Here is a 17,068-nt window from a genome sequence, read left to right on the forward strand (position 1 = left end):
GTGTGTGTGTGAGCGTGTGTGTGTGTGTGTGTGAGCGTGCGAGCGTGTGTGCGTGTGAGCTCATGTGTTGACTGCGTGTGCGTGTGTGTATGCGTGTGCGTGTGCTTGTGTGTAGACATAGTTAATTATACCCTGGTGTCATCGTCATCGAGTGGGCGTTTAGGTAAGATGCCCCGCGTTCCTTCCGTACCACGTGGCTCATGGCCCGCCATCGCCGCCAGCGGGCCTCCTCCGGTCTGATCCCCGGACACACCTGATAGGCTACAACCCGACCAACCACAGGAGGAAACTTTTTTTTCGTGTTTTTTATTATCGCCGGGCCATGATGAGCGAGCGTTCGGCCATCGCGCTGCAGTCCCTGACACTGGAGGAGCCCGGCAGCGAACAGAACTCGCCACGGGGCGGGCCGGGGGGCCCCGGCGGGCCCCTGCGATGCGGGCCCTGCGCGGTGTGGCCCCGGCAGCAGACCTGGCTGTGCGCCGTGCCGCTGGTCATGGGCTTCGTGGGCCTGGGCCTCAGCCTCATGCTGCTCAAGTGGATCGTGGTGGGTTCCGTGCAGGACTACGTGCCCACCGACCTGGTGGACCCCAAGGGCAGCATCGCGGGGGGCCCCCAGGACCCCATCTTCCTGTCCAAGCCCAGCGCCGTGCCCAACAAGGGGCCCCCGGAGGGGGCCGTCCCCCCCCGAGGGCGGGGGCGGCACGGCCGTCGCCCCCTCGCCGACCACCACCACCACGCGTCCATGGTGTCCACCACCACCCCGCTGGCGGCAGACGGCACCGCCCCGGCGCCCCGGACCCGCCTGGCCGACCCACCCGCCAACCACTCTGCCAACGGGAGCGCCGCCAACGGAAACGGGAACGGAGGAGGCGGCAGCGCGCCGCACCTCCACAACCGCGTGGGCACCCGCGTCAGCGACGCCGCCAACGCCGCGCCCTCTGGCGGCGCCACCGCGACCACAACCCGCGCCAGCCGGGTGACCCCGCCTCCGCCCGTCGTCCTGCCCGGAGGTGGCGGCAAAGAGGTGACGCCGCGCAGCGCCGTCAAGAAAGGAGGAGCCGGAACCGGCGGAGGACGCAACGGCGCCTCCAGCTCCAAGTCGGGACAGACGTCCACGGTCAGCACCACGTCTTCGTCCGGCACCGCCGCCACGGTGAAGACCTCCGGCGGGGGCAGAGGGCAGCCCCCCACCTCGCCCTCGGCGCCCGGTGGCGCCAAGCCCACCTCGCGCTGGGGGCCCGGCCGCTCCGCCAAGGGACCCGCCACCCGCCCGCACTACCGCTACAGAACACGTAAGTCACCCCGGTTCTGTGTGTGTGTGTGTGTGTGTGTGTGTGTGTGTGTGTGTGTGTGTGTGTGTGTGTGCCCGTCGTCTGTACTGTGTGCATGGATGTGTGGGTGGGGTTACTGCACTGTGTCTCAACGTTTGGCCCTCCAGGGGTCTTTAAGGCCTTAAAGCAGGGCACTTCAACAGTACAAGGACCCCTTAGTTGAGAGAGAGATGAAGCAGGGACCCCCCACAACCTTTTCATAGATTCCATATACCGGTAGTTTCATCTTTGACAGCACAATTGTATTTTGGATTCATGTCAATTTGTGTTTTCATATATTTAACCAAAACGGCTGTCAATACTTAATAAACTTTCACACTGTACTTAGTCTGCTCTTTTTTCCCCTCTACACCAAACCTCTTTGCCGAAAATAGTCGATCTACAAGCTCACAACGCCTGGCGCTGGCGTTGTAGTAGAGCTTGTAGATGTTGTAGTTTTGGACACAGAGCCGAACCGAAATAAACTGGGCTCTAAAAGTGGAGTATGCATTTGGCCCCGAGGCAGGGGCGCCAGTCCCCGGATGGGACTTCAGATTCGTCCCCTTCACGAGTTATATGGGTTACAGTGTGTGTGTGTGTGTGTGTGTGTGTGTGTGTGTGTGTGTGTGTGTGTGTGTGTGTGTGTGTGTGTGTGTGTGTGTGTGTGTGTGTGTGTGTGCAGGGGCGTCACAAGGGGTAGGAAAGTGGGACTGAGTTACTGGGGCCCAAGGTGGAGGGGCCCTAATAACTTTAACTATTGAAAAATAGCAGTTAAACAAGCTCACAGCGAGCTTGTAGATCTGCTATTTTTGAAAAGTTGTGAAAATGTGTGAAAATCTTTGAATGTATTTTTTAAGCGAACATTTCTAACTCAAATTTTGCTTCTGGGGGGTCCCTGGAACTAAATATTTTGAGATTGGGGTCCGTGGCCAAATACATATCATCTTGGGGGTCCTTGACATAGGTTTCTTGCACACATTTTCACGATTTTTCAAAATGCTGTGAGCTTGTATATCTGCTATTTTTCAATAGTTAACATTCATGGGGGGCCCGCAGTGAATCCTTGTACCCAGGGCCCAGAATTTGGTGTGACGCCCCTGTGTGTGTGTGTGTGTGTGTGTGTGTGTGTGTGTGTGTGTGTGACACAGGGAGTGTTTCACAACTGCACTCCCATATCGGGCTTTGGTCAGCAGAAACGTGCTATACTGTAGTTTCACTTATCACACATTTAACCGTACCAAAATGGAAAGAAACCAAATCCTTCATTAGCGTGAAATGGATTATTTGATATGGTTCATATACGCTGCGTGAACATGGTGCGTTCAGAAACATACAAATGAGATCCTTTTTCCTTCTTTCTCCTATAAGAGCGAGGAACATGATATTCTGCACACAGGACGTTCATTAGAACAGAGAGATAGCAGGGCACACATGAACGCTGCCTCTTTCACCCTCTCATCTTTATCTTTGACTCCAGTATTAAAGATGATAACAATCTTCCACCCCCAGGACCCTTTTTTCTCTCTTCCCTTTCTTTTGGCACAAATCGTACGTCATTAGCAGAGGCAGAGAGAGAGGGTTCTCTTACGACAGAGCTATACCTACCGCTAGCTCTGTCGTAAGATCACTCTGCAGCAGGGATCGATTGGAAACCGGGTTGTTGCCTTGTCGGGAATGTAATTTTCATTTTTGAGCGGTGGTAGACCGCTCCATAGAGTGGCTGTGTGTGTGTGTCTGTAGCCTGTACTCCTCAGCGTTTTACCATAGCAATGTGTGTGTGTGTGTCTGTAGCCTGTAGCCTGTATTCCTCAGTGTTTTGCCATAGCAATGTGTGTGTGTGTCTGTAGCCTGTACTCCTCAGCGTTTTGCCATAGCAATGTGTGTGTGTGTCTGTAGCCTGTACATCCTAGACTTATATCCTAGTCTGAAGACGTTATGCAAGCACGACCACCGCTCACTTCACATTGGGTGTGATTTTTTTAGACCAGTGGTGGCTTCAACGTTTTCAGGCCAAGGAAGGACCCCTTAGTTGAGAGAGAGATGAAGCAGGGACCCCCCACATCCTGTTCATAGATTCCATATAGTTTCATTGTTTGACAGCACAATCATCAGTGTATTTTGGACTCTTGTCAATTTGTGTTTTCAGATATTTAACCATAGGAACCATAAATGCTTAATACACTTGACATTTCACTCTGTACTTAGTCTGCTCTTTTTAAGCTCTACGCCAAACCTCTTTGCCGAAAATAGCCGATCTACAAGCTTGTGAGCTTGTAGATTGGCTATATTTTTATGAGCTTGTAGATCGGCTATTTTTGGCTAAAGAGCTCAGAATATGGACAGTTGGACACTAGGGCTCAACTGGTTAAAACAAGAAGAAGAAGAAGGTTTCATCACTTAAAGATTTGGAGGACCCCCTGTAGTAACTCTGAGGACCCCCTAGGGGTCCCGGACCCCCTGTTGAAGACCCTTGTTTCAGACATCTTTGTGACGTTGTACTGTGACCGAGCACGACGTGGGGTTGTGTTGTTGTGTCTCGAATCTTATCACGTTTTTTTGGGAGTGAAGACAGATGACAGAGGGCGGCTCAGCTCAGGCGTTGAGGTGGCGAAAAAAGGTTGATGCTCCTCTCCTCCCCTCGTCGTCTGAGAGGATCTGATAGCGTAGCGCGAGAGGAGAGGCCACACATCCCATTTAGCCCATAAAAACCTGACAAATACCTAAAAATGTCTTCTTAGGCATAGGCTACACGGAGCTGGATATTTCATATATCCCGGTTTTTCAGATATCCACATAGAGAAATATCTAGGTCCACACAACAAAGATATCGAGGTCTAACAAGCACACACACAGTAAAGCCTTCAGAGATAGCCGGGTTCCATGTCTACACGGATCCAGTGAATCTGATATTTTTCAATCTCTCCACTTATTTATCCGGTTTCAAAAATATCCATCCTCGCAGCCGAAATATCCAGCTTGTGTGGCTGCAAGCCCCAAACGCATAAAAGAATGTCTAGCTTCAGAAATATCCTGCTCTGTGTAGCCGGTGCCTTAATCCTAGTGGTTTTCAGAAAAACAGTTTCTTCATCTGTGGAGTTCAAACTTTTTAATGTCAAGAATTATATGTATTTGACCACAGACCCCCATCTCAAAACATTTAGTTCCAGGGAAGGAAAGATTTGGGTTTAAACATTTCTTTTTCAAAAATAGCAGGTCTACAAGCTCATAGCGCGGCACTCTGTGCCGCGCTATGAGCTTGTAAAGATCTGCTATTTTTGAATTTCTCGGTCACAGCGGGTTAGATGGGATGATAGTGAGCTCACACTACTGCAGGCTCCATCTCTCACCGGAGGGAGAGAGAGAGAGAGAGAGAGAGAGAGAGAGAGAGAGAGAGAGAGAGAGAGAGAGAGAGAGAAGGGCTCGCTAGAGGGGAAGAAGAGAAAAAGGAATATAGGCCGTGGTAGCTAAGGGAGACGAGAAAGACAGAGCGGAAGGAAGAGTGTGGCAGGGAGGAAAGAGAGAATAAAGAAAGAAAGAAAGAAAGATAGTGTGAAAAGGAGTGGAGGTGAAGAGAGGAAGAGGTGGATGCAGCCTGCATGACAAAGAGAGCAGAGGAGAGAGAGAGAGATTTAATGACAACAGCAACTACTAGGTGTTTTCTTTTTTGTCTTTAAAGGGGAAGACCACCCATTTTCAATATTGAACTATGTCATTAATATACCTTAGAGGAGTTGTGTGGAAATAGAAAAAAAGTTCCCCCCCTTCTGTGTTGCCTAGAACTGGAGGATTGATTTTGAGGTTTGTATTGTAAAGTACAACTTGATAACATAACACCGTTGTACTTTACAATACACACCCCAAAATCAATCTTACAGTTCTAGGCAACTTCTATTTCCACACAACTCCTCTAAGTTATATTAATGACATAGTTCAATATTGAAAATGGGTGGTCTTCCCCTATAATACGGGTTAAAACAAACTATGACATCCTAAATCAGGGGTCTTCAACGTTTTCAGGCCAAGGACCCCTTAGTTGAGAGAGAGATGAAGCAGGGACCCCCCACAACCTTTCCATAGATTCAATATAGTTTCTTTGTTTGACAGCACAATCATCAGTGTATTTTGGATTCATGTCACTTTGTGTTTTCAGATATTTAACCACTTGAACTGTCGATACTTAAAGCCCCACTTCACCTCTGGGACAACCAGATCTTATTTTATTGTTGTTTGGGACACGATGAAATACTAAAATATCTAAGAACACAGATTGAACACAAAAAATAACTCAGGATTGTGTTGATCGTGTCCCATACAACAATACAATAAGATCTGGTTGTCCCAGAGGTGAAGGGGGCCTTTAATAAACTTGACCTTTCACTCTGTACTTGCTCCTCTTTTTCCCCTCTACACCAAAGCTCTTTGCCGAAAATAGCCGGACTACAAGCTCACAGCGCCTCGCAGTGCGAGGCGGTGTGTGCTTGTAGATCTGCTATTCTTGGCTACAGTTCTCAGAATATGGACGCTATGGTTCAGGTGGTTAATATAAAAAATATTCTATCACACAAAGATTTGGAGGACCCCCTGTAGTAACTCTGAGGACCCCCTAGGGGTCCCAGACCCCCTGTTGAAAGCCCCCCTTGTTCTAAAGCATGTACAGGATCGTATAGCTTATTTATCGGTTTCATAATAATAATTCAGACTTTATGCAGCCAATTGTTATGATACTAAGGCCTAACGCATGCACCAATCCATGACAGCGTCAGTGTCGCATGATGCAAATGGCCCAATATAGTTATAAAAGTTTGAATCGTGCATACCAAGGGAGATGAGGGAAGAAAGATGGTGTGAAAAGGAGTGTAGCTGCAGAGAGCCAGATGATGGAGAGTAGAGAGGAAGAGGAGGATGCAGCCTGCATGATAAAGAGAGAGAGAGAGAGAGAGAGAGAGAGAGAGAGAGAGAGAGAGAGAGAGAGAGAGAGAGCTTTGAAAAGAGGAGTGATGGCACTTGCAGGGACGTGCAGAGAATGTTAGAGGCAGGGGCTGACATTTCTAAAAAGGGCCTTTTGGTGAAAATATTGAAAATAGCAGACCTCCAAGCTCACATTACTTTAAGTATTACTATTTGCTTTATGTATATATATTCCTCTTTTTATGGTGCATTGCTCTTTTTTACTGTACACAACAGTACTTTTTTTATTTTTCATACTTCTCTGTAACTTTGTAAACCTTAAAACTGGGCGTCTGATTTTCCCCCTTGGGATAATAAAGGTATATCTATCTATCACATGTGAGCTTGGAGGTCGGCTATTTTCGATGCTTGATTTCTTCTACACAGAGAGGGCAATTCTTTCAACATGAGAAGCATGCGTTCAAGTTCAGGAGAGTTTGGACAATGAATGCTGCCTTCAGGTATGGCATGGAAAGAGGGGCATTTGCATTTCTTTCACCATAGTAAAAACTGAATTCATGGTCTGGAGAGGGCGCTTTTTTTTACAGATGTCCCAGGACAAATATGATTATTTTTGGGGGGGTTGCTTCCTAAAAAGGTTGAGAACCACTGGTCTACAGTATATATGAGCACGAGGACAGGGGATTGACTGTATTATCTGACCACCCAACAAAAGGATGTCTCCCCTGCAACTCCCATTAAATAAATGCAGTCAATAGGAATGTATGGTTTGTTGGATCCTGTATGTATATTCACTTCATAAACGGTGAATAATGACTGGGCAGCAGCAACCCCCCATGCAGAATAATTCCTCACAGAAGTCCAGAAGTGATTCAAAAAGCATTGATCACAGAACGCTGTAATAAAAACATGACCTGAGGGCCGATGTTTAACTGCAGAAGTGAATTATCAAATTGTCAATTTTCGGTGTGGTTCTGCAGCAAATGGCCTCTTTTGAATGTCACAAATGACTCGGAGGCGATCGTTAATGACCGGGGTCTTGAAAACCCTTGAAGCCTCCTTCATTCCTTCCTTCCCCCCTCCTCGTTCATAAATCGATGGAGGCTGGCGAGAATCACGCGCCACGTTTTAGACAGAAGTTTCACTTGACTTCATATTCCTCTAACTTGCTAATCATTTGGTGCAATCAAGGCGTATTGATCGCCTAATGACTTGCAGAAATCTGCCGTTCTGAGGGCCCAGGGCTAAAAGATTTGGAGTGTTCCTTTTTTTTTTCTCTCTCTCTCTTGATTGAAAATCCCACACCTTTCTTTTCCCAGGGGCTCATATTATCTGGCTCTACTAATCGCTGGTATAATGTTTTATGAAAGCGATAATACACCTGAGGTCATGGCTTATGGATTATGCTACGATTAGGGGTATTTAAGAGACATTCCCACTGCTTAAAATACAACCATCAACCAAGGCTTCGATCGATCGTGTCCTTGGAATCTTCTTCTCTTTCAATCCTTGTGTTTTTGTATTCAGTTTACAACAGATTATACACTTAATATACCAGTAAAACGTGGTACATGGACTGGTACTCAAGTACAAGCCATGAGTACAAGTACAAGACACCATTTGCGATGATGCGATGCAATGCGAGAGTGTGGTCTAGCTAGCCAACACATACTCTCTGCCCTCCACACTACCCTAATTTAAATCTAATCTAATCTAATCTAATCTAATCTAATCTAATCTAATCTAATCTAATCTAAAATCAGGGTCTTGAGCTCTACAGTGTTGTTACCATACTTTACCGGCAATCAGACACATACGTCTTCCTAACTGAAAATTGGAAATAAATGTTAGCAAAAAAAATTGATCAAATGTGGCAAAGCTTTTGGTAAAAAGTAAAACACGCACGGTCTTAAGTTGCTATGAAATGCTCCACCGGCTGTCTGTCAGTCCCTCCGTCAGTCTGTCCGGCACGTCACCATCATGTCACGTCACACTTTTGGTCCCACTCTTATCTCCGGCACTGTTGCCCCTATCCATGCCAAACTTTGCACACACACACTCCTTGGCTGGCAAACCACAACCTCCACCCCTGATAACCGACCTGACGGTCACTTATCTCCCGATTAGGGAGTCTTACTGGTGTTCTTGTATTTGTTTTTACTGAGGATAAGGTTAGAAATAAGTTAAGGGTTAGACATAGTTTTACTGAGGTTAGGTTTAGGCATAGTTTACTGAGGTTACATTTAGCAATACCAGGTGACTGGGGCGACTGTGTTTTTGGTCAACCGTTTTGGTATTCCTCCAGAGACCCTTTGGGTTCCTTATGGGGGTTCAAAATGGACCCCTCACAGAGTCTCTAACTCTGAGAGTGCACCAATGTGTACATTCACTGAGTCATGGTTGGTCCTTGAAAAGAAAACGTTGGAGAACCACTGCCTTATCAGAATGAATGCGTATTAAAGAGGAAGAAATGCTGAAAATGAGAATTTCACATTGAAAGGCAAAAGAAACACATTCATTCTCTCCTTCCATTCAAGCACTAATCTGTGGTCAAAAGCCTCCCAGACTGCATTGCATCTGAATGCTTGCAGCTCCAGCATGAGCCAAGGTGACACATTCCTCCCATTGTCTCTGTCCTTGCTGTTTGCTGGAAACCTCGTATGTCCAACTCCTGCTTGTATTAACAGCTTCTAAAACTGCTCTACAGTAGTCTAGTGATGGGCAATCCCGTTCATTTCAGTGAACGGATCATTTCGTTCACGGTAATGATCCGTTCAAAAGATTCGTTCAAATGATTCGTTCATAGCGCGATCGTCCCGTGAAAAACACAATCGCGGGAGCGTTTTTATTACGTCGCGAGTACAGCCCGCCGTCGCGTCCTGTCTGTCGGCCGGGGCTTTTAGGGGGAGGGGCGGGGGTGTGAACGAAATTGTGAACGACCCATTTCAGGGATTTGAACGAATCGTTCACGAGTCATGCTAATGATTCGAATCTTAAGAACGAATCACTCATGAACGAATCACTCATGAACGACACATCACTACTCTACAGACCGCCAGCCACCTAGCCGCCACACTATGCCATTTCCTCATTTTCTCCTGAATGTGTCTGGGTAGCTCAGTCGGTAGAGCTCTCACCTTTGGATCACAAGGTCATGGGTTCGATCCCAGGCATCGCCAACTCAGCGTATGAGTGGCACGGCTTGGGGGGCGCGTAGTGTTGCTCCGATGTGTCATTAGTATGACTTCCCATTAGTCAGAGGCTGGTGAATGCTAACCTGGTGAATACTAACCTTACTTGGACTAGCCATTTTCCCTGGCTTGGGTGCAGCAAGTCGCGCGGCAAGTACTGGGAGCTGATGGTAGGTGTGGCGCTCCACCTCAGCAATCCATCTCCCAGGGGTCTAGTCTAGTACATTGTAAAGGGGACAGAAGAGTTACCGGCTGATACCGACAATAAGCCACTCCCGACCTACTTTGTTGTTGTTTTTATTATGGTTATATGGGGCCTTTAGCCAATGAGGGAGCAGGGTTCTCTGTGACGTCACCACCTCAGAAATCGCAAGCTGGTATAAAAGGACCGTGTCATTTCTTGTTATTTATCATTTTAAAATAATTTAATGACGCCAAGGTGAGACTTAACTTCCACTCTATACTTTTTCTTTGGACTTGACATTGACAGACAAAGCAAGGGAATCATACTGTAATGAGCATTAAAGACAGACCATGAGAACAAAACTATAGGAAGTCCAACGACAGTTAAAATGTATTATGCATTATTTTCAAATAACAGGTCGATTTCAGTTCTGAGTTCTGACGTTTAGGTGGATGACATAGGCAAGTATTTGAGGATATCATCGCAGAAACATCGGAAAATGATTTCCGATGCTTTTCTGCACTCCTGTAGTGTAAAATGTTCACGCGTGGGATAGTAGTCTGTTGCTGTCTGACAAAATAAATTAATCAAATTGAGTTGCTCATGGTGAAGTTATACACGATTGTTTGTGGTGGTATGAAGGGTATCAAACAAAGCAACAACAATCTTACTTTGGTGACTATCGTCGCCTCTGTTCAAATTGACACTATGTTATGCTAACGTAATCAGTATGCATAAGGCACTATTATGTTTTTGTAGCTGTGCTTTTTTGTTTCAGAGGGGAATAGACAAAAAACACACATTTTCGAGCTGCATAATATTATAGCCTATCTATTTGCAACCCTAGACGCAGCCAGATGAAGGCTTGTCTTCCTCCTCCAGACAGCCTTACCCAACCCAACCCAGATGCCTTGTATTTATGAACATTCTAAATTTGTCCTATGGTTTCAGTTTTCAAAGAGGATGAGGGCTCTTCAGTGGAAATCATTATTTTATTTTCAAGCAACACGAGGGCTTATGCTCATTATTATTACGCTCAGAAAAACACGCGTGTCGCGCATTATTCCTTGAAGTGTATTTTTTAATCACCGACTATAGTCTGACTGATTATGCATGTTATTTATTGTGTGACAACAATAGGAGCTCGGCGGTTAGGTTTTGTTTCTCGGAAAATACATGAACATAAATTTGATTGAACATTTGAACTCATTCAACTTGCATAAATGATCCTTTATCCTTTAATTATCCCAAGTTCTAGTACAGCATCAACACGGTTGATGCACATAATTGTCATGTCTCTTTGTCACGTGTGGAAAAATAGCAACATAGTCACATTCCACAACCTTCTATAGCCTGTGGCTGAAGCACCGTGTCATTTATTTTTTTATCGTTTAGCCCATTCAAAACGGGAAAGCACTTGTTCAATTTTAGATTTGAGCTACAAAGCACTGTTTTATACTCGTGCAGGCTGTTCAAAAAATGGCAGATATATAAGCTCATAGCGCTGCACGAAATGACATGCTACGAGCTTGTAGATCTGTCATTTTTGAAAAATCGTGAACATTAAGTGCAAATCTTTGAGTATATATATTTAAAGCGAACATGGGGGGTCCCTGGAACAACATAATTTGAGAAGGGGGTTCGGCAGCCAAATACATATCATTCTGGGGGTCCTTGACATGAAAACGTACTGAGCACACACTGATTATATAGCAACATAACATTTTTCCGAAAACCTTTAGGATTTAGAAGACATCTTTAGAGTTTTATTTTACATTTGAGTACCTGAGACGAATAACAGTCTTAAGTCCATATATATATTGTTTTATATATATATATATATATATATATATATATATTTTTTTATTTTTTTTTATTTACCAGACTGTAAACCACAAACTAGTCATTTTTAATCTGTTAAATTGTTAATGCACTCCCCCCTCATTTTGTTTAATTGTCTGAAGACCTACCTATTCTCAAAAGCTTTTAACTAGGGTTGAATGTATTTTTTAATCATAATATGTTCACTTTGTGTCAATATGTATGTTTTGTTTTATTTTTTTATTTTTTTGGGCTTTATCTTTTATTACATTTTTATTTTTTATTGTCATTTTCATTGAAGCACATTGAGCTTGCGCTTGTCGTATCAATGTGCTATACAAATAAATGTGACTTGACTTGACTTGTTTTAATGCTCCCTTTGTCTGCAGAATATTGCTTGTACGGACTTATACTGTTGTTCCACAATCTGTTGGAGGTATAGGCCTACTGTTTCCATAAGTATTATGTCTCATAATTCCTAATGAGTTAAGTAAAAGAAATCGAATTCGACAAAATTCTATGCATTAAGAATTTAATAGATTAAAAACGGATTGTTTTTAGTCTTAGGTATTCATTTGTAGAGTCTTAAAGGTTTATGGAAGAACCCGAGGATGCCTATCGTTGATTATTTCCAGTGCCATTCTTCCGTATTGCTTTATTTTATGACGCATCGTTGTTGTTGTTGTTGTTGCAATACATCCACTCAGGTTCTGTCCTTGAGGCGAGGCGTTAAAATATTGATGTATTCTGTAAAGCAGGAAATTACTTTTAGTCAGATAAGTCCTGTGTGCTGCTGGCAGCGCTAGTGCTCCAGTCAGTGTGTATACGTACAGCCTCTGAGGACCAGAGAAGAAGACATCTTTAGATATGCTTATATTATCCCATTTAGGCCTAGAATTATTGACTGCTTTAACCAGTGAAAAATAGCAGATATACAAGCTCACAGCGCGGCACCGAGTGCCGCGCTGCGAGCTTGTAGATCTGCTATTTTTTTAAAAAGTCATGAAAATGTGTGCAAATATTTGAATATATGTATTTTCAAAGCGAAACGTTTGTAACTCAAATTTTGCTTCTGGGTGGTCCCTGGAACTAGATATTTTGAGATGGGCGTCCGTGGCCAAATAAATATCATTTTGGGGGTCCTTCACATGAAAAAGGTTTGAGAACCACTGACATAGTAGTCTCTCAAGAACAGACAAACTGAGCTCCAGTTAAGTGAAAAGGACCTTTTCTTTGACGATGGCTGGCCAGATTGCTGACAAAGAAACATAGGTTTTTAAAGAAAAACCTTAGAAGGATTCAAAAGACACTTATAGAATCGGGTCAAAATTCTAATTTTCACGATTTTTCAAAAATAGCAATTCTACAAGCTCGCAGCGCGGCACTCAGTGCCGCTCTGTGAGCTTGTATATCTGCTATTTTTCAATTAGTTAAAGCATAAAATGATGATACACAAAATGTGTACCTGTTCTAAATGGATTATTCTCCCGTCAGCTCAGGCACACGCTGACGATGATTAGAGTGAATGGAGACCGCAGTCATTTCTTCAAAAAAAGCCCCAGTTGGCATGTTGCCATGAGCCAGTGGTTCTTCTCAAAGTGCCATTTGTGACATGTAGATAGGATGTTTTCCAAACTGCGAAGCCCAGGTTGGCGGCCCCTAACACGGAATCCTTTCCAAGTGGGGGTCCACGGGCCCAAAGCATATGGATGTGCGGGTCCCTGATCCACTGTCATCATCATAAGCAACAGCAGACGTGCAATGCATAGTGATTTATTTGGACCCATGTGTGTGTGTCGACGCATTCAGACGTGCAAGCAACCTGCAATGCATGAGTTGTTCTGAGCGGTTGTTTTGTAAGAGAGCCTGTGTGAGCTGCTTAATGCAGTCATGAGTCAGGAGACCTCCAGGTGGCACATTGTTCTAGTAGTCAAACAGAAGTGCAGTGCATGTGTGGGGGAAACAGCATAGACATAGAGAGGTAGACTCCTCCTTGGGCTCTGGGGCTTACAGTATGCATCACGGGACAGAGGGATTCTGCATCGTTTCCGCGTGCATCGCTTCCACGTGTATAGGGCTGTCACAATTATTACATAATCGTTTAATCGCAATTATTTGACGTAATTGAAATTATTTTGGGATAATCGTCATAATCGTTTACATGTTGAAAAAGTGTTTATATACAGTATGTTCAAACATTTAAAAAATGGCAGATCTACAAGCTCAAGCTTGGAGATCGGCTATTTCCACTAGCAATGTTCTTTTTAAAGTGTAAAGTTGTCAAATATGTCCTTCATTTCTTTGTATATTTAGGTTATTTGTCATATTTGCCTTGTGCAACTTCAAAGCCTACAAGCCAAGCAGAAATGTAATTGTCAACGACAAAAACACAATTAAATCGTTAATCGCAATTATTTGAGGGACAATTAATCGTCATGTAAAAGGTCATAATCGTGACAGCCCTATCCACGTGCGTCACAGAAACGGGTCTTTTCGTACGCAGCCTCTAAGAACAGCTGGGCCGCGCAACATCAAGAACTGGATGAAAACATGCCAATAAAGCTTTGTTGAATTGAATTGATAAGTAACGGGAAAAGATGCGCTGTGATTGGCCAGTAGTCACTTTGACTGGCAGCTATCCCTCCGTTGTTCTGGAATCTGGATGTCCAGCCTCCATGTGTTAATGACCTGCAGTGGTGGATGAGGGATCTAGTGTTTTATATCTATGGAAAACTTTAACAGGATTTTAATATCAGTGAACTTGTTCCTGTTGTCCCCTCAAGATGGTCCAGATCTAAATGAAACCTTCTGTGTCCTGCAGGGAAGACATTAGAGGATCTGTGATGTGTCTCCTACAATCTCTGCTCTCTCCTTCACCGCCCCATGGTTAACTAATGTCTCTCTCCCTCACCGCCCCATGGTTAATACACGTAGACCGGGAACGCATTATTAGTACGCAGTATCACTTTAACCATTATTTTAGGCTTTAATTATTATAAGAAATAGCAGATATACACGCTCACAGCGCAAGTGCAAGCTTGTAGATCTGCTATTTTTTTTTAAATCGTGAAAATCTGTGCACGTCTGAATATTTCGACCTTGATTCTATAAGTGTCTTCTAAATCCCCTTTTTTTTTCAGAGAGAGAAAAAAAAAACACATGTTTCTATCAGTCAGTGGTGCTCAAACCTTTTCATGTCAAGGACCCCCAAAACGGTATGTAATTGGCCACGGACCCCCATCTCAAAATATTTAGTTCCAGGGAGCCCCAAGAAGCAAAATTTGAGTTACAAACGTTCGCTTTAAAAATATGTAATATTCAAGCTCGCTGTGAGCTTGCATATCTGCCGTTTTTCAATAGCTAAAGTATAAAATAATTCCAGGTCTTGGTGGGTTAATGTCTCTTCTCTTCATGTCATTATTATCTTCCCTCCGTCTGTTTTCTCCAACCTCTCCTTCTTTTTTTGGTTGCACTTTTCTTTCTTCCTTTGTCTTTGTGTCGTCTGCTCCCCACATGGCTGCCATCAGGAGAGGCGTGAAGTGATCAGAAATAAAAATAGCACCCTGCAGTCAGGCAGGGAAAGTGGGTGGAGGAAGCAGTGGTGGAAAACTGAACGCCTTTGAGTCAAAAGGCCCGGTTGAAACACACTGATATAATGACATCATCATATCATCCCCCTCCCCTTTTTAACCATTCATCAACACTGTGGGCGTGGCTAACTTCAGCTGGGTCACCACCCACCTGACAACCAGGCATACCTAATGAACTGGTGGGTGTGGCCACATAAAACCATAATTATTAACATAAGACTTTCTTTTTTTTTTTTTTTATAATTTTTATCCCACAATTTTGTAACCCATTTTTTCACCCAGTGCTAATTGCCTATGTAATCCTGGGCTCTGCTCTCCCTCGCCAAGGGAGACAACGGACTGACCTCATGCTTCCTTCTATGCATGAGGAGTCCAAGTTGCTTCTTTTCACCTGACAGTGGAGATTTCCCTGGTTTGGACGTAGCGCGTGGAAGGAACACGTTATTCCAACCAGTTCCTTTCCCCTCCATCAGGCGCCCCGGCTGGCCAGGGGGAGGCATTATTGAGACCAGGATTACGTGCATGTTTTTGTGAGGGTATCAACCCTAGGAGACATGGGGAGAACATGCAAACTCCACACAGAAAGGCCCTATCGCCAACCCCACCTAGGGTGTGGGCGCTGATGACGCGGAGGAGGAACACGCCGCCAGCGCCCACAGCGTCCCCCGGCGGGAATCGAACCCAGGACCTTCTAGCTGTGAGGCGAAGTACTAACCACTGCGCCTCCGTGCCTCCTAACATAAGACTTTCTGTACACTTTTTTGAAAAAGATCTTCCTCCAAGTAAAATCATAAAACCTGATGATTATGTTGTAGGGGGGAAAATCTCGGCACTCCCTCTTAAAGTAAAAGCATCATCACTGTAATGTAGAAATACTGTCACAAGTAAAAGTCCGGAAGTAAAAGTGCAAAGTATTGGTATGAAGAAGTAATTAAAGTAAAAAGTCGAAAGTCCTCTACAAAGAAATGGAAACTATAAGTTCACAATGCAATGCATTGCATTGCGACGCATTGTGTAGCTTGTAGATCAGCTATTTTCAAATAGCCGTAATATTTTAGGGCTGAAATGAGTGTTTTGTAATAATAATCAAAATCTACAAGTTTTCAATTAATTTTAGTGGAGTAAAAGTACAATATTTCCTCTGAGATGTAATGGAGTAAAAGTAAAAGTATTGAAAATTGGAAATACTCCAAAAGTACTTCAAAAAGGTACTTAAAAATTGTTCTTAAGTACAGTACTTGAGTAAATGTACTTCACCAATGGGTGGAAGTAACGAAATGAGTTTGTCGATAAAGGGGTTGATGAAACGTGCGTGGTGAAATTCGCTGTGGAACGATACGCGCGGTGAGTATTGTGTTGGCTGGGGCTGTCACGTTTATGACATTTTACATGATGATTAATATTGTCACTCAAATAATTGCGATTAACGATTTAATTGTGTTTTTGTCGTTGATAATTACATTTCTGTTTGGCTGTTAGGCTTTGAAGTTGCACATGGTAGATATGACACATAACTTAAATATAGCCTACAAAGAAATCACTGACATATTTGACAACTTTATACTTAAAAAAGAACATTGATATGATGCGACGCGTTGTGAGCTTGTAGATCTGTTATTTCCACTATTTTTTACTTAAAAAAAAGATATGAACATTTTTCAACATGGACAACGACTATGACGATTATTAAAAATAATCACGATTATGTCAAATAACTGCGATTAGACGATTATGTAATAATGGTGACAGCACTAGTGTTGGCTCAACAGTTGGGACAGTTCAACTGTCTCTTTTTTATCCTGGCTGTAAGTGTTGATGATGTGTGAGGTCCAGATGAAGAAGGACCAGCAGCAGGGACCTGTCGTTGGAGATTCATCTAGCTCTCAAATACCTGGAACGCGCCCGAGTCGCGTTAGATTTGAACCACTTTAACCATTATAGTATGCTTTAACTTTAGAAAAATAGCAGATCCGCGCTGCGAGCTTGTAGATCTACTATTTTTGAAAAGTCATGAAAATGTGTGCAAATATTTGTACCTGTATATATGTATTTTTTAACTTTGTA

General features: G+C 44.0%; 1 protein-coding gene across 1 annotated transcript in view; it reads left to right on the forward strand.

The window, feature by feature from the left end:
- Nucleotides 1-325: 325 nt before the first annotated feature.
- Nucleotides 326-17,068, forward strand: part of nrg3b (neuregulin 3b) — a gene marked incomplete at both ends in the record, with an annotated part of 585,734 nt that continues 568,991 nt past the window's right edge. The window contains one exon of the mRNA XM_080747178.1: nucleotides 326-1,292. Coding sequence (XP_080603304.1) covers nucleotides 326-1,292 — 967 coding nt within the window. The remainder of the gene's footprint in view (nucleotides 1,293-17,068) is intronic.

Source organism: Nannobrachium achirus (assembly GCF_963921795.1).
Source record: "Nannobrachium achirus genome assembly, chromosome: 18".
Taxonomy (NCBI): domain Eukaryota; kingdom Metazoa; phylum Chordata; class Actinopteri; order Myctophiformes; family Myctophidae; genus Nannobrachium; species Nannobrachium achirus.